Source organism: Liolophura sinensis, chromosome 7, assembly GCF_032854445.1.
Source record: "Liolophura sinensis isolate JHLJ2023 chromosome 7, CUHK_Ljap_v2, whole genome shotgun sequence".
Taxonomy (NCBI): domain Eukaryota; kingdom Metazoa; phylum Mollusca; class Polyplacophora; order Chitonida; family Chitonidae; genus Liolophura; species Liolophura sinensis.
This window is the reverse complement of record NC_088301.1, coordinates 218833-241011: the sequence shown is the minus strand read 5'-3', so window position 1 is coordinate 241011 and position 22179 is coordinate 218833. Positions and strand designations below refer to the sequence as shown.

The 22179-nt window shown below is 37.8% G+C and overlaps 1 protein-coding gene across 2 annotated transcripts; it reads left to right on the top strand.

Annotated features, from left to right (window-relative positions):
- Window positions 1-486: 486 nt before the first annotated feature.
- On the top strand, window positions 487-14206 carry LOC135471892 (L-threonine ammonia-lyase-like). Of its 2 annotated transcripts, none has more exons than XM_064751310.1 (13): window positions 487-767; window positions 3742-3972; window positions 4612-4682; window positions 4874-4919; window positions 5471-5656; window positions 6949-7004; window positions 7873-8035; window positions 8921-9011; window positions 9241-9316; window positions 9614-9739; window positions 10469-10636; window positions 12372-12429; window positions 13202-14206. In XM_064751310.1, the coding sequence occupies exons 1-13, from the start codon at window positions 741-743 to the stop codon at window positions 13301-13303; spliced, it is 1401 nt and encodes a 466-aa protein (XP_064607380.1). In that variant the 5' UTR covers window positions 487-740; the 3' UTR covers window positions 13304-14206. The 2 variants fall into 2 exon arrangements, with proteins under 2 accessions (XP_064607380.1, XP_064607381.1); XM_064751311.1 differs by having other exon boundaries at window positions 3707-3972.
- The last annotated feature ends 7973 nt before the right edge of the window (window positions 14207-22179 follow it).

The window sequence follows — 22179 nt, the reverse complement described above, 5'->3', positions numbered from 1 at the left end:
TCATGTTACAGGACACACGTACATTTAGGGCCTAGCTGTATCTCTGCATTACCCTGTTTCAGCCTTCCTGAAATGACTGATCTGACTTTTAGGGCCTAGCTGTTTCTCAGATGTACACAAACTACTTGTATTATACACGTAACTTTAGCAAAAGTTGTATACATGTAGTATTTGCATGTACAGGTAGGCCTTAGAGCTTAATCTAGATTCTTAATTGCTACATGTACATGTTTTCTGGTGGTTCAAGCCAAAATATAACTAAACACATATCCTTTAAAACAGGCTGAGCGAAACTTGGTAAGTGACTTATATCAGATTTTCGCCTGCAGCCGGATATATCTGCTCTCTGTTGGTTGTGCTGTCACGTTTCTGACATGTGTAGACCTCTGATAACTTACAAACGCACATGTTTATGAGGGGAGTGTCCCGCAGGCGGACGATGATTGGCTCAAAACGGACACACTCACAGCGGTCAAGGCCGTGTCACCAACATGTTGACAGCCAAGAAAACAAAACAACTGTTCAACGTTTAACTTCACCACGAAATAACTTCGTTGTGACACTTTAGGAGGGGTGAAAATCAACAAAAGTGGCTCAGTTTTGTGCGAAAACATAGTTTGTGTCCTGGTCCACGAGAAAAATCCTCAGCAAAACCGCGGTGCGGTGTGTCGTCTGCTCGTCGGTCTGACACTGAATAAGTTGATGGTCCGCCGAAATTTGTGTCCATCTTGTCTACGTGTATGATACCAGAGCCAGAGGAAGACAAGGTTAGTCCACAGTTCCAGACATGTCCTCTCTTTTTCACGCTGCAAGCTTGGTGATTCATGAAGTAGTTTTACAGAATGAAAGTTCAACATTGAAATTCTGGTATTCGCTAACTGAGAGGTCCATGCAGACCTTAATATGTAAATTTTAGTATTCATACCCGATCTGGGTACGAAGCAGACGACATATGATGAGCGTAAAGCCATAGTCATTCATTCATATATTTAGTGCTGGATCATACGTGTGTTTTAGCTTGCTTGAATGGATCGCGACGATCGGTGACGTGCAAGTGGATAGTGGTAAACAAGGCTATCGGTTCCGATTGCCTGTGGTTTCTTGACGCTTGGATGGGCCGACATCAATGTGTCATGTCGCCCAAATTGTATCATGTAATGTACCATGTTACATTGTATAAATGTAGCTGGGCCAGCTGAGTTATTGTGACAGTGACAACGGCTGTTTCTCAACTAATAACTTAACACCTACATTCTCTATCTGGGTCACATCATTGCATTATCGAGTAGGCCTAATGCCCATGTTGCATTACCCTGTTTAAGCCTTCCTGTAACTCTGATCTAACTTTCATCATGTTACAGGATACAGGTATAATTTAGGGCCTTTTCATCATGTTACAGGGCACACGTATAATTTAGGGCCTAGCTGTATCTCTGCATTACATGGTTTCAGTCTTCCTGTAACTCTGGTCTGACTTTCATAATGTTACAGGACACACGTATAATTTAGGGCCTAGCTGTATCTCTCCATTACCCTGTTTCAGCCTTCCTGTAACTCTGTTCTAACTTTCATCATGTTACAGGACACACATATAATTTAGGGCCTAGCTGTGTCTCTGCATTACCCTGTTTAGCCTTCCTGTAACTCTGGTCGAACTTTCATCATGTTACAGGACACAAGTACATTTAGGGCCTAGCTGTATCTCTGCATTACCCTGTTTAGCCTTCCTGTAACTCTGGTTTAATTTTCGTGTTACAGGACACACGTACATTTAGGGCCTACATGTAACTGTATCTCTGCATTACCCTGTTTAGCCTTCCTGTGACTGTGATCTAACTTTCATCATGTTACAGGACACACATATAATTTAGGGCCTTTTCATCATGTTACAGGACACACGTACATTTAAGGCCAGCTGTATCTCTGCATTACCCTGTTTAAGCCTTCCTATAACTCTGATCTGACTTTCATCATGTTACAGGACACACATATAATTTAGGGCCTTTTCATCATGTTACAGGACACACGTACATTTAAGGCCTAGCTGTATCTCTGCATTACCCTGTTTAAGCCTTCCTGTAACTGATCTGACTTTCATCATGTTACAGGACACACGTACGTTTAGGGCCTAGCTGTATCTCTGCATTACCCTGTTTCAGCCTTCCTGTGACTGATCTGACTTTTAGGGCCTAGCTGTATCTCAGATGTACACAAACAGATGTACGTGTATTATACACATAGCTTTAGCAAAAGTTGTATACATGTAGTATTTGCATGTACAGGTAGGCCGAAGAGCTTAATCTAGATTCTTAATTGCTACATGTACATGTTTTCTGGTGGTTCAAGCCAAAATATAACTAAAAACATCCTTTAAAACAGGCTGAGCAAACCTTGGCTTGTGACTTATATCAGAATTTCGCCTGCAGCTGGATATATCTGCTCTCTGTTGGTTGTGCTGTCATGTTTCTGACATGTGTAGACCTCTGATAACTTACAAACGCACATGTTTATGAGGGGAGTGTCCCGCAGGCGGACGATGATTGGCTCAAAGTAGACATCGGCTTAATCAGAACACCTAGAGCTGGTGCCACGAATGCTGTGATAGGCCTACTCTTCACCATTGATCCCCACTGTTTTAACATTAATAGATTAAGCTAATGTAGGCAGTATTGATTTGGTCTGGATGTATTCAGAATGTCATGAAAGCAGCCGTACACTGAGAGGCGCCTCCAGTGTGCCCATTATTGGTAACCTACAACCTATATATACTGGGTTTACCAGTTTGTAGGAGCTGAAACAAGTTGACATTTTTAGAGTCCGTGTCACAGAGGTTAGGATTTTGAGGACAGTGGTGTGCACATGTGTAGTTGTTATGTTAGTGGACATTTAAACAAATGTCTGAGAAAATATTTTAGGAATTTGTTAATGGACGAACAGGGATGTGCTAATGAAGAGCATTGATTACAGACACTTACCCAAACTTAAAAACGTTTATGAGGTCTGTTGAGTTAAACTGCTGAGCATTTAATTCAGGGGTTTGATTAGAAGGTGCATGATTACCAGATACCTGCGACCTGCTACTTCTGTGAAACAATTCACCGCCTACTTTCACCAAAGCTCCTATCTTACTTCATTAAAGTGTCTGTCAGGAAGATGGCTACACGATATCATAATTATAGGAAAAATCATGTCATTTACATAATGCTCAGTACATAATTTACATAAAACTTTATGTACATGTAAATTTATGTTAGGCACATCACAGCAATTTACAGTGGTATCCTGTGATCTCTCTTAAGACTGAAATATCATACATGTAGTTGGTTATACACAGTTGAATTTGAAAACTGTTGGGATGAGTTGTTTTGACCTTACATAGTTCATAACAGGGCATATAGAAGGGTTTCTGTCTGTTAACAGTAAAGCTGAAGGTAAAGGGTGGCAAACTTCATGTTTTTTTTTTGTTTTGTTTTTCATTCTTGCAAAATAATTTCAGATAATAACATGCTGAAGCTGTAGCATGAAGTATGTTACGTGTAGTTGACAGTATAACCAAATAGGAAACATAGTAAAGCAGAATGTTGGATGCAAAAAGTAGAAACCACAATATCTATGGAGCAAAGGGGTCTGTTCTACACAATTTTTATGTTTGGCATAGCTTCTGTTTGATACCAGTCTTGAACTAAAAACATGTATGAATGTGCAGTATGCCAGTTCTTGGCATATTGATTGTTATTGCAGGTTTTATTGTGGCTGAAGGGTTTCACAATGGGTGATGCCAATCATATATCTGAGCCCTCAGAAGTGGAGGTGCCTGACGTATCATCACTACAGGTGACACACACTGAACAAACAAGCCAGCAACACCTGGACCCCCAGTGTGACCCAGATAATCCAGTCGCTGTCAAATTCCAGGAGGTCAGCGCAGCAGCTTTCAAGATTAAAGGTGGCATCCAGAATACTCCGTGTAATGTAAGTCAGGAGCAAACAATAACTCTGCAGATTATGGAGTTTTAGATTCAACTTGAAACATTTCACAACATGTAATCTAAATGGCCTAAATTTACACCAACAAAGGTGCATTTTTAGAGGCAAATAAATGTCACAAAATATTATTTTTGGTGCTGAAACTTACACTTTTCCAGGAGAATATCATCCCATGTTCCAAGCAAACCTCGAAATCCCTTTTTAAATTCAATAAAACTCTCAGAAATAAGCAGAAATGGGCAAGTTAGTCATGGATGAAATTTATGATCATTTAGGGTAAGTGTAGTTACTTGTAACGTAACTAGCATTCATTTTAAACAATTGTTCATTTATTATACATGTTTATGTATGGTGAATTCCTCGTAATAAATGTTTATATAACAAGGCAAAAAGTTGAAATTTATAAATTTATTTGATAAATACTTTTGGAGTTGCACATAATATTAACTGTGTAGACTATGACAGGGATCCCAAAATGTGTCTTTATTTTGCTGAGGGATAGTGTGAAAAGTTCATTGAATATTAACATTGTGATAATAAACGTTTGTATAGGCAGCACATTTTTTATACATTATTGTTAGTGAATAAAAGCACATAAAATGTACTTGTTTTATATTTCCGCAGCACTCTCAGATGTCTAGTTTTTTGGGAATGGATATTTATTTCAAAAAGGAGTTTCTCCAATATACTGGCAGGTAAGGTAGAAACTATTGTAGGTATTTTGGCATTGTTGCCCATTTGGCACCCATCCTCATGTTGCTATGAATGAAAATCTCACTTCTGTGTTAATGATGTTCATGTTACTCCTGGTTAAAAGGTCCCAAGTACATGAATACTTCAAAACATGAATTGTAGCGTCTTAACTTATGTTTTCGTTTATTTCCAGCTTCAAAGAAAGAGGCGCAAGATACACATTAATGTCATTACCCAAAGTAAGCCTTACAGTGTTTATTTCTCAAATACTACAGCCTTTTGTAAACTTTGACCTATTGGTATTTGTCACAGTCATCGTTAGAATTTCCCTCAATCTGCTACTAAAAAATCTAGAAAACGACTTCATATATTGTTTAATAGCATTGTATACACTTGTCCATCTATACTCCAGTATTATTAGGTTATTGAAAATAAATATTATTGGACAATGTGTCCCAACATTTGAACTACTTTAGTAAAACCATATCTCCACAGCAGTTGAGCCAAATTCAAATTTCATACTTTCTGGTTGATCATATATATAAGTGCTTGTGGACGGCGAGGGCTAATTAATTCTTAGGTAACAGTTCATACTTGTACTTGACTTGCTATGTTTCACCTCCAACACTACTGTGCAATACTTGGAGTCTCTATGAGTTCTCTCAGGCTGGGTTGCAAGGAGGCCAGCACATCAGACCTACATGTAGCTTTGAACTACGAACATTTTTGACATTTACAATGTCTCGTCATGTGATGTGATATTGCTGATTTGTGCTTGTTTGTTATTGAGGAGCTTCAGGCAAAAGGCGTGATAGCAGCCAGTGCAGGTAACCATGCCTTGGCTTTGTCTTATCATGGCATGAAGTTAGGAATCCCTGTCACAGTGGTCATGCCAATTGTGGCCCCACTCATGAAGGTTCAGTCTTGTAAACAGTTTGGTGCGACAGTCATTATCCAGGGGGCTGACATAGGGGAGGTAAGTCTGATCATGACATATGAGCTTGTTTATGTAGTGTCTATAGAATGAATTTTGGTTTATTCTACTCCTTTGTTGGTTGCTATCCATGCGCAAATATACATATTGAATACAGATGACCTTTCAAGCAACAACGTCTGTGTCACGCAACACAACGGTGGGTACATTTACCTCCCCCGAATAATTTTGCGTACTGTTTGTTTCTACAAGTAAAATAACTTGAGTGTGTTTACTTGATAGGCGTACTGGGCTACACAACAATGTAGAAGTGTTAAACCCTGCATCAGTCATGATCCTCATATGTACTGGGCTACACAACAATGTAGAGGTGTTAAACCCTGCATCAGTCATGATCCTCATATGTACTGGGCTACACAACAATGTAGAGGTGTTAAACCCTGCATCAGTCATGATCCTCATATGTACTGGGCTACACAACAATGTAGAGGTGTTAAACCCTGCATCGGTCATGATCCTTATATGTACTGGGCTACACAACAATGTAGAGGTGTTGAACCCTGCATCAGTCATGACCCTCATATGTACTGGGCTACACAACAATGTAGAGGTGTTAAACCCTGCATCAGTCATGATCCTCATATGTACTGGGCTACACAACAATGTAGAGGTGGTGAACCCTGCATCAGTCATGATCCTCATATGTACTGGGCTACACAACAATGTAGAGGTGTTAAACCCTGCATCGGTCATGATCCTCATACGTACTGGGCTACGCAACAATGTAGAGGTGTTGAACCCTGCATCAGTGATGACCCTCTTACGTACTGGGCTACACAACAATGTAGAGGTGTTAAACCCTGCATCAGTCATGATCCTCATACGTACTGGGCTACACAACAATGTAGAGGTGTTGAACCCTGCATCAGTCATGATCCTCATATGTACTGGGCTACACAACAATGTAGAGGTGTTGAACCCTGCATCAGTCATGATCCTCATATGTACTGGGCTACACAACAATGTAGAGGTGTTAAACCCTGCATCAGTCATGATCCTCATATGTACTGGGCTACACAACAATGTAGAGGTGTTAAACCCTGCATCAGTCATGATCCTCATATTACAGGTGTGAGGTTTGGAGTGTAATACTCACAAGCTTTAGATGCCCTATGCTTTCATCCCTAATAGGCTTTTGTTTTTAACCCAAGTCATTTATCCAGTTGAACACAAATTTTAATATCTACCCCAATTTAAAATGTTAAATGAACTCTAATTTAGATTTTAAAATTAATTTGATAATAATGCTTTGCATTTTGTGGTATTTGTTACAGTCAAAACAGTATGCTATGACATTAGCCAGTGAAAGAGGGCTCACTTATATCAATGGGTAAGTTTGTTGTATACATTTCTTGTCATTTTTGTATTTTAAAAGCTTTTATATTTTGGACATACCCCAGTATTAATGTATAACAAAATCTTGTAGCTCCAAAATCCACAGCCATTCATGCTAGTCTTATTCTAAGCCTGCAAGCTGTTTATATGAAAGGGCCTCCGCCCAGCTTATGACACATCTATCAATAGACACCCAGTGGGCTGCCGTTGCAACCATCTATACAGCACAAATTGAATCAAGAAATCTGATAGTATACTGTCTATAATGATTTCTGGATATGTACATACATGTATTTTCAGAACAAATTGACCTTCTAACAGGTACATATTAAATCTTTCATCTTAGTTAAAAGTTTTGTGCATGTAGCATACTAATGATAGTTTTCAAAATATAAAGTTAAAAGCATTAGAATATGTTTAAATGACATCAGTGCTGTTGCCTCACATAGACCATGGATTGCCAAATGCACTTTGCGATTTGTATATCAAAGACCTGTGGTAAAGTTGTGCACTGACTCCCTACATTGCCTTTTACCACCACAATGATTTTACCACTCCATAACATGTGAAGTCACTGCTCTGCAATCTTCACACATATGATAAACAGTCATGGTTGTAACTGTATAATAATTCTGGTCGTTTTTGTTGATTTAATGGTAAGATCTTAGTACTATATAATTACAGGATAATATCTCTGTGTGACTGTCAATCATTCTACTTTTTTTGGTTTAGAGGTCAATATTTGAATGTAAAGCATGACTTGAACATTATGCAGTTTTACAAACTGCTCAATCAGGCAAGTATTCTACCGGTATTCTCTGAATGCCATGTTATCATGTGTTAATGTTCTACCTGGTCATCAGGTATGACCACCCTCATATTCTGGCAGGCCAGGGTACGATGGGGCTGGAGATTGTTGAGCAGGTACCTGACGTGGATGCCTGCATCATACCTGTCGGGGGAGGAGGATTAATAGCTGGAACAGCCCTCGCCATTAAAAGCCTTTATCCAAATGTCCAGATCATTGTAAGGCACCTGTAATATTATAATTTTACTTAGCTGAAATGTATGCCAGTTTGAATCTCTCAGCATATGTTTTCATTAGGATTTGTGATGTAAATAACTACATATATTTTGACTGTTTTTAATAGTGATAATTATAGTATAAACATGAATAACGGTGAAAATGTTACAATGAAATACCTAAGGTATAATTCATCCATGTCTCATATATTGGTTTCAAGATGTAGCTGTTTAGATGAAATAGAGAAGTGAGACTTTGTTTTTTGATACTAGAAATCAAGGCATGGGAGATATAAGTACATGTGAGTAACAAATCAAGTAAAGTTACATATACCAATTTGAATTTTATATTTAGTTCCCTATTACCATGAAAATGACCATGTATATCAATAGATTTAGATCAGTCTATTCTTTCATGTGTAAAATCATACACCTTACATCACATGTGTCGCTCCCTATTTTCGCTTTATATCACCATCACCACAAGCAAAGTTTGTACAGAACTCTTTGAACAATGCCAGGGTCACTGGGGTTACAGTGATGAGGCAGGAAGTAATGTCACAAAATTTCATAATCTCACTCGCAGCTCTTATTTCTATTAATACTTAATGTGGATGCATTCTCTTAATTTATTTGAATTATCCATGATTCTGTCGATCCCCTGATACAGTTTTATCACTGACAGAGGTTTATAGGTCCTCATAAGGATATTAATGGTTAGGCTAAGCCTAAACGATCGAGCCCTCGTGTGTTGCACATGCTCCAAAGGTCAAGCTTGGCAGTTGGTGGCAGTGATGTAAAAGGAGCGTAGAGAGTGGCACATGTCCTGTAAGGATTGTTGTATAAAGTTTTCATGACCAGCAGAATGAAACTGATTTTGCACTGTAGGGAGCCGAGTCTGAGAGATGTGCTAGTTTCTCTGAAGCGTTAAAGGTCGGCCATCCCTCATACACACAACCTTCGGCAACACTTGCAGATGGTAGGCCAAAAACTCATTCATTTAATTATCTGTGTTTTTTCACCAGTAAACTGGTACATCCTTGATATTACAGCAGTCAGACTTATTAAAGGGAAAAAATTACTGCGTGAACATGTGATGAAGTAAAATTTAATACATTCTTTCAGTTTAGTGGAAGAAAAAGTTGCAGAATTCAGAATGTTAATATATGACCCAAAGGTGCTGACATTGTTGTACATGTATTTTATAGGTCTGGCTGTTCCTATTGTGGGTGTGAATGCCTTTGCCACAGCCAGACCTCTCATAGACAAAATGGTAGTGGTCAGGTGAGTGTATTACACATGTTTTTATGTTGTCTAAAGTAATGGTGTTAATATTCACAGATATTGATCAGTATGGCGTAATCATAACATAAATTCCAGAATCCTTTTCAGATTGCCTGAAAGAGTCTGAAACATGGTGTTTTGCATTAAAAGATTAAATTTTCTTAAAATTAACTTTGTCTTTGAAAATGATTGCTAGCCTAAAGACAATTTCAACATATGGACAGATGCGACATAAGGGTTATTACCACCCAGCTGATGTGAAGTTCTGGTATAAGCAAACTGAATGTTTGTTTTCAGGGAAGAGTTTATAGCCCTGGCCATCCTGCGCCTCATTGAGCTGGAGAAGGCTGTAGTGGAGGGGGCGGGAGCTACAGGCCTGGCTGCTGTGTTACAAGGACTCCTGCCAGAGCTCCAGGGCAAAAAGTATGCAATCTTTCATGTACAGCTTACACATTGACTGGACTTCAACAGCTGTTCCAAATGCTGGGGACTTTGAAAAGCATGCCATTTCCTGTTTCCAAAACAAAAAACTAATTTATACTGACAATAACTTTAATAGTATGCCTGCCTTACTTGGTCTAGTGCTTTGTAGAGGTCTTTGTAGAGTGACAACTCGTCAGTGGAAGAGATTAGTCTTTATTACCTGATAGACACATTTTTCTGTCTAACCACATGGTATATGCATAAATATGTACATGAACTACAAATTACATTTCATGTTTCCATGATATATGACTTAATTACAATGAACGGTAAGCAAAATGCCCAAATACACACATTTGTATTTATTGTGCATTTATGTACACATATTTCCCTTGTCCAACCAGTGCCTTGGTCAATCTGTGGCTTAGTGGTTAGCTTGCTAGCTGTTAGGAGCCTCTCACCAATGTTGTCACTGTGGTCGCCGTGATTCCTTCCTCTCCGGTCTTACGTGGGAAGGTCTGTCAGCAACCTGCAGATGGTTGCTGGTTTCTCCTGGGTTCTCCCTGGTTTCCTCAAACCATAGTGCTGACCACAGTTGTATAGGTAAAATATTTTTGAGTAGGGTGTGAAAGACTAATTTGTGTAGCATTTTGTAGACTACATTGTTCTAGCAGATGGTGTACATGTACATATCATCAGTCAGAAATGAATGTATTTTTTGTTATGAAGGGTTGTGATCGCCTTGTGTGGAGGCAACATAGATACAACAGCTCTGGGACGTGTGATAGAGAGGGGCCTGGCGGCAGATGGTAGACTGATCAGGTTTGTGGTGACTGTGAGTGACAGGCCAGGGGGAATAGCTGAGATCACACGCCTCATGGCACAGCTCGGGGTCAGGTAACTCACAGCTCAGTCACTTTCACTTTCTAGTTAGTTGATGTCAACTTGAGACCTCCATGTAAGATTATTGTAATGACACAACTTCCAGGATTATGGTCCATCTTTATGTAGCAAGTTGATTTAAAGTACTACCTGTATATGTGGCTACAGTGTACAAAACGAACTAAAGAAAATATTGTAAAAGGAACTACAATTTATGAAAAAATTTGTCAGTGATAGTTATATACATTTGTCAGAGAGAAGTGTTTGAACAGTTAGTTTTATGATGTACTGAGTCAGTCAGAATCTTTTAACTCTGTCTGATCAAGACTATAAAAGACTTAAAGAATAGGCTTTATTGATTAATGTGTTTAAATACTTGATACCCTAAAGGACACATGACTTGGCCTAGCTAGCTCTGCCCAGTCTAGAGCCGAGGGTTTGTACTTGACATTGGGTGGTTTGAGCATCACATGATTACCATCAGAGAATGCACCATAAAATATGTTGGCAGTTCTGAGGTTGGGAGACGTGTGATGCATGTAGGCCTACAAATAATTTGCTGGACATATGATTTGGGGCTCAACATGGCGCTCGTATCACCATGGCGATCACATCACCACGGCATCCACTAGTAACAGACCAGACCCAATGCGGACATGTTTAGAGCACATCTTCACTTGAACACCGTGCTAAAGACACCATACCAGACGCCCCACTCCCCCCACCCCACTGAGTCACTGTCACTGTCACTGTCACATTATTCATATAATGTTATCCATATAAATTGGAAATACTGTAAATGCCTTTTTGTTTGCGTGGTGCTAACATTCGCGGGTTTCGCGGCAAACATATTTCCGAAAAAATAAGTGCCTTCGAGTATAAAACCCATGTAAGTAATTTATTAATGTAGCATGCGTTACAGTCATAAATTCATGAACAAGCACTACAGTTCTAATACTTTTTCAAACATGTTAATTAGAAATACCTAATTAGAATGTATTCCGGCTTTCACAAATCCAGCTTAACTGATCGTCAGTTAATATTGCTTTCTTTTAAGGAGGCTTGGCTTTGTCTAAGTATGCTACATTGTGACGTTGTTGTTTTATTGCCGAGGTCAGAGACATACAAATCGATAATTTGTACTGGGGGTGTGTAGGATATACAAATGATGAGAGAGGCTGTTGACTGTACTTGCCTTCCAGTCAGATCACCTTTCCGACGCACCCAATCACTCAGGGGTTTCAGCACTTCAAACTTCCTCTTCATAATGATGATTTCTGAGAAATTTACTCAAATATGTCACAGTTCACTAAAAGTTTCACTCACAATGCTAATGCATGATAATTAAACAGTTGTCCAAATATTTGTTCACTCAGCAGGTAAGGGCTTCGTCTTATAAAGATTAGCAGTCTTCAAAAGATTAAAAGCTTAGGAGGATTAATTTCCTTTGTCTGATCAAATTACTGTATTGTATAGAATTTTTGTCACATCTTACAGGTACAAACGAGTTCAAATGATAACATTGTTACTTGAATGCTTGAGTTGTTTTATTACTCGACGTTTCTGTATTCAAGTTTGATTTTCGTTTATCAGTTGTCCAAAAATTCTGTTAAGATCCGCGAAAGTTGATTCTCGCGAATGTGTCTTCTTACCAAATCTGCAAGAGTTTATGCCCGTGAATAAAAAGGCATTTACGGTATTCGTGGTCCTCTCTGACATATGAACTACATGATCTTCATTGTCATTTCAGTATCAAGGATATTTTTCATGAAAGGGCATGGCTGAAGGCAGACATATTTTCAGTTCAGGTAAATAGTTTTGTTAATGTAGGCCTTCATATTTATGCACGTTTGTCTTCGAGTAGAATGTATTTCTGATTGAGTGCAATTAGTGATGTAGCTAAAGAATGTTCAACAGTCAAGTGCATGTGGAAGGTTCTGTTACATGTGAAGTGTATTCTTGTGTTGTAAATGTTGCAGATGTATTTTATGTGTACATATTTTGGTTATGTTACATGTACATGTAAAGTGTATTCTTTGTGTGTTATTGTTACAGGTGAAGTGTATTCTGTGTGTTATTGTTATAGGTGAAGTGCATTCTGTGTGTCATTGTTACAGGTGAAGTGCATTCTGTGTATCATTGTTACAGATGAAGTGTAATCTGTGTGTTATTGTTGCAGGTGAAGTGTAATCTGTGTATCATTGTTACAGATGAAGTGTAATCTGTATGTTATTGTTACAGGTGAAGTGGATTCTGTGTGTCATTGTTACAGGTGAAGTGCATTCTGTGTATCATTGTTACAGATAAAGTGTAATCTGTGTGTTATTGTTACAGGTGAAGTGTATTCTGTGTGTTATTGTTACAGGTGAAGTGCATTCTGTGCCTCAGTTACATATGAAGTGTAATCTGTGTGTTATTGTTACAGGTGAAGTGTATTCTGTGTGTTATTGTTACAGGTAGAGTGCATTTTGTGTGTCATTGTTACAGGTGAAGTGCATTCTGTGTGCCATTGTTACAGATGAAGTGCAATCTGTGTTATTATTACAGGTGAACTGTATTCTGTGTGTGTTATTGTTACAGGTGAAATGTGTGGTGGAGACCCGGGACCAGGATCATGCTGATGAATTGGAGAAGACCCTACGCCAGCAGTACACAGATGTTGTCTGGGGGGCAGTCAACTGAAAAGGGGTCTTACCAGGCTAAGCATTTAATCTGTTTACATAAATCTGCCAGGATGTATGTAATCCCTTTCTTGTTTACCAGCGTACATGTGAATGTTGTAACTTTGTTGGAGACAAATGCTGATTTCAATTCCAGTGTATTTAGATGAGTGTATTGTACAAGGTTATGAGATATGCAAGTTCCATTTCATGTAAGCTAAGGCTAAGCAGATATGTTTCAGTTAGGAAACAGTGACTTCTTCCAGTATTGTAGCCTGTATCTCATGAAAATACTGACACTGATGCATAAGATTGAGATGGTTCAAATGTTAAATGGTAATTAAAATAAATTTCCAGGAGCTTTCCTTTTAACGAGGCTAACAGAATAATCTCATTAGGATTTAACCATCAATTACATTACTACTGCTCACCAGATTTGAAGGGTAGAGTTACCACTCTCAACTAGATTTTTTAAAAATCTCATCTTTTATTGTTGCAAGTGTTTTACTGTACTAGTCCAGAGCTCCCTACATTTTAGTAGTGTGTTTTTCTCAGGTGGTTTATTTTTGTGAACATGCATGTACTTATATAGAGGTGTTGGAATTTGAGATGAAATGACAGCCATAATAAACCCTATTAATCACCTGCATGATACTGTCCATCATACCAACTTACTATTTATTCTTGACATATGATGCCAAATACTTGTGGTAAGTCACAGATCTAGAGCATGGGATTCCTGTCATCAGTTAGAGACGTTTCATCTTCAGTACATTCTATTATTATATTTGCTGTTATTTTTAAAAGGCACAATTCAGTTTTTCTCTTCATGTTTTCCTTGTTTATTGTTCTATATGTGTACTTACCACTGACAGGTTGTCAAGATTATATCTAAATGCATACATGTGTGCACACACACACACACACACACACACACATATATATATATATACACTTAAACATATTATATATTTTATGTAAAACACAGTTTCGCCCGAATTGAGTACTATTTTTATATCTTGTTTACTTTATCATGTTAGCTCTCATTTTCACCTCCAACAGGTGTAGGATTTATATGTATTGGCATAAATTACAAAACAGTACATACAGTACATAGCATTTCTAATCATGAAAAGTGGACAGAAGACATGTGACATATACATATTTTCCAAGCAGAGAGACTGTCAGAAATGCATACAGTGTCATGGACAGCCCGCTTTTGTGCAATGAGCCTGCATCCCCAGCTTTTCTTTTCCAAAAGTTGGAACAAATATAACACATGTAGTCCCACATATAAAACAAGTGGTGAAAAAAGAAATTTCAGGTGAATCCAGATATTCACATTAAAATACTGCTATAATATTCTGCCTTCTGTTATACATAGCTGTATGAAAATTAATGTATTCGTACATGTTGAATATTCATGCTCATTTTCGCCATTTTGCATACTAATTGTGGAGGGCTGGCCCATGCAGAGATTATGTAAAGGTACTCAATGACATGCACATACTGAATTCTTAGTGAAACTCATTGTAAAGTTGAACGTGTTTCTATCATGAATGACATGTACAGTATGCCCCCTTTCACTTGTACAGCAATGTGTTCCATTATGTGAAGCATTTAATGGTTACAGGGTTATAACCATAAGGCAATTAAACATTAATTAAATGCTTCTCAGACATTTTTTTTTAAATGGGCAGGCAGGCGTTTTTTTTTATTTATTTTATTTTTTTTTTTTTGGTGCTACATTACTGACGCGGCTCCTTTTTTATTTTATTTTTATAAATAATTGATACACAATCAATTTTATAAACTTTCTTAAATAACGATAGGTTCTAAAAGGCACTTTATGTCCTTGTATCTGTAATGGACAACTCAAACTCCAATGAATTTCATGAATATGCCAATCTTTATATTAATGTGGAGGTAGAACTGAACTCAGTTTTTAGGCCAAATTTGTCAAAATCATAACTGTTAACCGGCTTATCACAGATTTTACAAATGTATTATTTTTTTTACACTAAAGATGTCAGTCTTTTTGAAAGAAAATTTTCGCGAAGGTCTTTTTTCATTTTATTGTCTGCAAAAGATATTTATCTTGTGAAAAAAAAAATAAGAAAGAACAGACATCCAATATTTATTCATTTTATAATCAATTTCTGTGAATTGGATGATCCAGGTTTTAACACTGACTGGCGCACACATTCTGATGTGAACTGACGCACTGCGCATAGTAAACAGGAATGAGCTGTATATCATTTTTTTTTTTTTTTTTTTTTTAAAATGCCAGCAAAAAGGGTCGGGTGGGGGGTTAATATAATCAGGTGGCGGTACCTTATAAACAATTTTTTATGGCCTTAGTGTCCTGGGAGCTGAGATGGTCAACGTACCAGTGCGGCACAATGGCACAGGACCCTCTCACCAATGCGGTTGCTGTGAGTTCAAGTCCAACTCATTGGAAGGTCGTTCAGCAACCTTGGCATGGACATGGGTTTCTCTTGGGCTCTGTCTGGTTTCCTTCCACCGTAATACTGGCTGCCGTCATGTAAGTGAAATATTCTTGGGTACAGTGTAAAATCAGATAAATGTAAAAACACACTGATTTATGTATTTTAATCATTTCGTTGTTATTCTTTTAAAATTTAAAATTGTATTATTACAGCTATTGTGTTTTACAAATCTATATTAAAACTGATATTATTTGAATTTGTCAGTTATTCATGCGAGACTAAATCTACTACAGGTATATTTGCATCCCCTTAATGAAGACTTTCATCATTTTTTCTCAACATTTTCCATGTTTTAGAAAGGAAATTATGCAGTTTAGTTTTTGTTCGGTGAAGCTTCATGGCTCGACAAAGATGTATGTGTTGTATCAGTCCGCATTTGACAAGGTTGAAGAATTGCACTCCCGGTAACTGTGAAACATGAATGAAAATTGCTTGGTTTAGAGAGTAAAAAGAAAGAAAGGTGTGTAATAGGGTACAAATTAAGTTGTTTACCTTGGTGAATAGTACATCATTTTGAAGTGTTGTATATGTTTTTATTTGTACATGTAGTTAATTACACTGTAAGTGAAACTATGTTCAAACTGTTGTATATACGAGATTAAATTGTCCATACACAGAAATGCATCTGATGTCTGTGTTGATCTTTTAATTGTTGCATCATTATTTTCGTGTTGAGCTACCAGTTTCTTTATTCCATTATCTACAGTGTACATATGTATATGCAGTTTGACACGTACACGTAAGTGTGGAGAGAAAGATCTTGAGCTGCCGTCAACATATAACACCGTCAACATCATCTACTTCTGGATCCACTTCAAAGAGATTGAATGTTAAGGGCATGTGGTCATTGTTAATATGACTGTTAGAAAGTTATCACACTCCTTGTACACTCAAATCACTGTTGTATATGTGATGTATATGCACACAAGTTATGTCATGTAGACCTCATGACCTTACCGGATACAGTAGTTCTAAATGAACACCACATGGCTTGCAACATAAACAAGGACTTACTTTACTATGTATTAGTCCCATGTCTCTCATCCGTCAGTCCGTAGCAAAACAGTTTTCCAGCCTTTTCATGTTGGTACATGGTTTCCACAAGACAAGTTCGTAACCAGATAGACTTTCAGGCTGTTTCATCGGTTGTCACTGTGTGAGTGAGAGAGTGATTGGTGTGCTCAAGAATTCTTCGCTTACATGATGGCAAGCCAGGTTTATGGGCAGAGGAAACTGCAGTACACAGTATTCGGCAAGACTGCAGCAGTCACAGCAAAATGGCATTCTGATGAAACAAACTTCATCTAGTTCTTAAAACAAAGGTGACAAAAATAACAAACAAATTGGTTCAACCAAGACCTTTTAGTGCAGATTCATAAAATATATGTACACAACAAACCACAGCAATAAAACCCTCAGTGGTTTGGTAAACTACACAATTAGTAAATGTTAATAAAATACATGTAAATGTATGCATATATTAGGTAAATTTTCCACATATATATAAGAATCTGAACAGTGTCCAGGATAATGCTGACCGTGCCACCTCATAACAACTACATGTAATGCAGCCTTGGGGCAGAAAAACCCTAGTACACAAATATTTAAGCTGGAAGGAGTTGCTTCAATTTGGCACTACATCAAAACAACACGCTATATCAAGCACAGACTATTATCTTATACTATGCTACATTTATGTTGGTATATATACATCTCCTTTCACTTACATTGGGACAACGTGCATGTATACACATCACACGGCCTTGACCAGACATTCACTAAGGTTTGAATTTGTCCAAATTGTCAAAATATACTGGTAAATGTAAAGCCATGTTAATCATTTGATTCAGGTTTCAAGAACATTTAACATATTCCACAGTGGTCAGTTCTAACCAAGAACATTTAACATATTCCACAGTGGTCAGTTTCTAACCAAGATGTTTAACATATTCCACAGTGGTCAGTTTTAACCAAGAATGTTTAACATATTCCACAGTGGACAGTTTTAACCAAGAATGTTTAACATATTCCACAGTGGTCAGTTCTAACCAAGAATGTTTAACATATTCCACAGTGGTCAGTTCTAACCAAGAATGTTTAACATATTCCACAGTGGTCAGTTCTAACCAAGAATGTTTAACATATTCCACAGTGGTCAGTTCTAACCAAAAATGTTTAATGTATTCCACATGGTCAGTTCTAACCAAGAATGTTTAACATATTCCACAGTGGTCAGTTCTAACCAAAAATGTTTAATGTATTCCACAGTGGTCAGTTCTAACCAAAAATGTTTAACATATTCCACAGTGGTCAGTTCTAACCAAGAATGTTTAACATATTCCACAGTGGTCGTTCTAACCAAGAATGTTTAACATATTCCACAGTGGTCAGTTCTAACCAAGAATGTTTAACATATTCCCCAGTGGTCAGTTCTAACCAAAAATGTTAATGTATTCCACAGTGGTCAGTTCTAACCAAGAATGTTTAAACATAATTCCACAGTGGTCAGTTCTAACCAAGAATGTTTAACATATTCCACAGTGGTCAGTTCTAACCAAAATGTTTAATGTATTCCACAGTGGTCAGTTCTAACCAAGAATGTTTAACATATTCCACAGTGGTCAGTTCTAACCAAAAATGTTTAATGTATTCCACAGTGGTCAGTTCTAACCAAGAATGTTTAACATATTCCACAGTGGACAGTTTTAACCAAGAATGTTTAACATATTCCACAGTGGTCAGTTCTAACCAAAAATGTTTAATGTATTCCACAGTGGTCAGTTTTAACCAAGAATGTTTAACATATTCCACAGTGGTCAGTTCTAACCAAAAATGTTTAACATATTCCACAGTGGTCAGTTCTAACCAAGATTGAGGAAACCAGGCCATCTCTAGAAAAATATAAAAGGTTCTGATCCCAAACTTGAATGTGGTGACATGAGGACATTGTGCCTGTGCATACAGAAATTTTCAATTGCAACTCATATGGTGTGTTTTAAGAACTTTTAAATATGTGCATGAAAGAATTTAAATGAAAACTTACATTTTTAAAAGAAGCCTGTGAAAGGAGATCAAGTTGTATTACCACCCAAATGAGCTTACAAGCACTGTAAAACACTTACTACCATGAAAACCCCAACAATAATACAGGTGAAGCAAGTTTGGAGATTCCCTGTCTGAGAATAAAACCAAAATCTGCCCCTAGCAATTTTCCAGTGGTCAATAAAACAACCAACTGAATTGAAAATGTAGCACCTTCACCACTGTTTCACCCATGAAGAAAAATGACACACTTAACACCATGTATTCATGTGTATTAGATTAAAAGACATCCCATTAAGTCTGACCCTGACCAAAAGCAGTGTGTACTGTATCTACATTATGAACAGACAAAAAACTTTTATGACCTTTCCTAAAATACCACTACACCCACAAGAAATGAAGTTTAAACAAAATCTCAGTTAACTTGCTCTATGGCTGTAAACAATTATATGTATACGTATTTACATAAAAATCAAAGGAAGCAGCAGAACAATGTTTTCACCGAAGCTTATCTACTGGTAACTTGTAACTGTGTCAATTATCCATGCTAATGCTTAGCGTTAAAAAGAAACTTAAATGCACTTGTTTGGGCCCAAGCTGGGGGAAAGTTGCAGATGTGTTTTCATAGAGTACCATACAAATGCAAAGTAGTACATTCCCCTTTGATAAATGGTGCAACGATGTTATACTATGGACCAAGCTACAACAAAACAAATGATAAATGTCTGTTGTGTAATTTTTAATGTCACTGTTTTTTCATGAAACTACAGTCAACATTTTTGATGAGTGATAATCTCCAACTCCACAGAACATAAACTGTGACATGTTCCATCTTCATGTGTAATATGGACAGGATACAACGTAATACATCTACATGGAGTACATTATTCATAAATAATGTGAGGTAAACGTGAGAGTCATTATTTATTTATTTATCTGATTTGTGTTTTACGCCGTCCTCAAAGCTTCTGGCTTATTAGGCTGTGCTAGCACGCTAACTGAGCCACGGAGGCCCCCTAAGTGTACTCAAGAATATTTCACTTATACGATGGCCGCCTGCATCATATGGGAAGTGGGAGGAAACCGGGCAGGGCCCAGAGGGAACCCACAACCATCTGCAAGTTGCTGACAGACCTTCCCACGTACAGCCGCAGCTAAGAACAAGAATCCTCATATACTACTACTAAAAGATGTATGATAAAACAGTTAATTTACAGGGCATATAATTCTTAACAGTTGCCCTCTGTCACTAAAAATACCATAAGGTGTCCCTTTTTAATTGTTTTTTTCAAACAACTCTACCTGTAAATGCAAAATTCATATTTGGTATGTATAGAACTACCACTTCTTACCTCAAGTGACAACATAATTAATTTTTTAGGCAGTGTACAACAAAACAGGTGCATGATCACATCAGCTTTATCACTACAGTAGTTTTTCAAATTAACATATACATAAACTGGCTCTGGTTCTCATGCTACTTACTGTACTGTCATTACTGCATTCAAGGATAAATTACACTTCCATAAATCTCTGACTCGTGGAAGTTCATACATTCTTGGGAATCAAACGTCGGGACTGGTAGCAAGGCTATAAAAGAGCTCGCCTGTATCAGAGACAGGAACATCACAGCACCAGCGATGGAACATCCACCTTGTGCTTTATATGCAAATAAAACTTCAGGTCAATACATACAATACTTTTTAAGATACTAACCCTAACATTCTGTTTCACATTTTTGTTTTTGATTCTAATACACAATACAAATAGGTCAGGAATTCAGTAATTTATGGTACTTAATATGTACACACTGAATCAATGATGGAATATCCCCCTCATGTTATTCTGCCTACATGTGCAAATCCTGAGCTCAGTATGTACACACCAAATCAATGATGGAATATCCCCCTCATGTTATTCTGCTCTACATGTGCAAATCCTGAGCTCAGTATGTACACACCAAATCAATGATGGAATATCCCCCTCATGTTATTCTGCTCTACATGTGCAAATCCTGAGCTCAGTATGTACACACCAAATCAATGATGGAATATCCCCCTCATGTTATTCTGCTCTACATGTGCAAATCCCTGAGCTCAGTATGTACACATCAAATCAATGATGGAATATCCCCCTCATGTTATTCTGCTCTACATGTGCAAATCCTGAGCTCAGTATGTACACACCAAATCAATGATGGATATTCCCCACGTTATTGTGCTCTACATGTGAGTGAACGCCGAGCTCAATACCTGCAGTACTTTTTAAGATACTACCTCCAACATTTTGTTTAACATTACTTTCTCCGTTATTGTTTGTCAACACAAATGCTCAGGGTACGACATAAGTTACACCTGAACTATATACAGGCGAAACAGGAACCTATGAATGCTAAGGCAGTAAACTGCCCATTTCTATATGTAATGAAATGTTGTTCAAAACAAAGATATGAGATTGATATATGAGAACTGGATGAGCCAAAGCTAAGAGCCTACTTGTACAATATGCATACCAGACACGTGTACACTATATGCATGTAGACACGTGTACACTATAACGCATGTAGACACATGTACACTATACGCATGTAGACACATGTACGCTATACACATGTAGACACATGTACGCTATACGCATGTAGACAAGTGTACGCTATACTCATGTAGACAAGTGTACACTATACGCATGTAGACAAGTGTACACTATACGCATGTAGGCAAGTGTACGCTATACACATGTAGACACATGTACGCTGTGCACTACACGCATGTAGACACGTGTACACTATACGCATGTAGACACATGTACGCTATACGCATGTAGACAAGTGTACGCTATACACATGTAGACAAGTGTACGCTATACTCATGTAGACATGTGTAACACTATACGGCATGTAGACAAGTGTACACTATACGCATGTAGGCAAGTGTACGCTATACACATGTAGACACATGTACGCTATACTCATGTAGACACCTCGTGCACTACACGCATGTAGACACGTGTACGCTATACTCATGTAGACACGTGTACGCTATATGCATGAAGACACATGTGCACTACATGCATGTAGATATGTTGTACTAAACGCATGTACAACACGTGTGCACTACACGCATGTTGACACGCATGTAGACATGTGTACACCATACGTATGTAGACACCCGTGCACTGCACGCATGTAGACACATGTGCACTACACGCATGTAGACATGTGTGCTCTATACGCATGTAGACACATGAACACCATATGCATGTAGACGCAAGTGCACCATACGCATGTAGACATGAGTGCACTTGACACCATAAGCATGTAGACACACATGCACTATACGCATGTAGG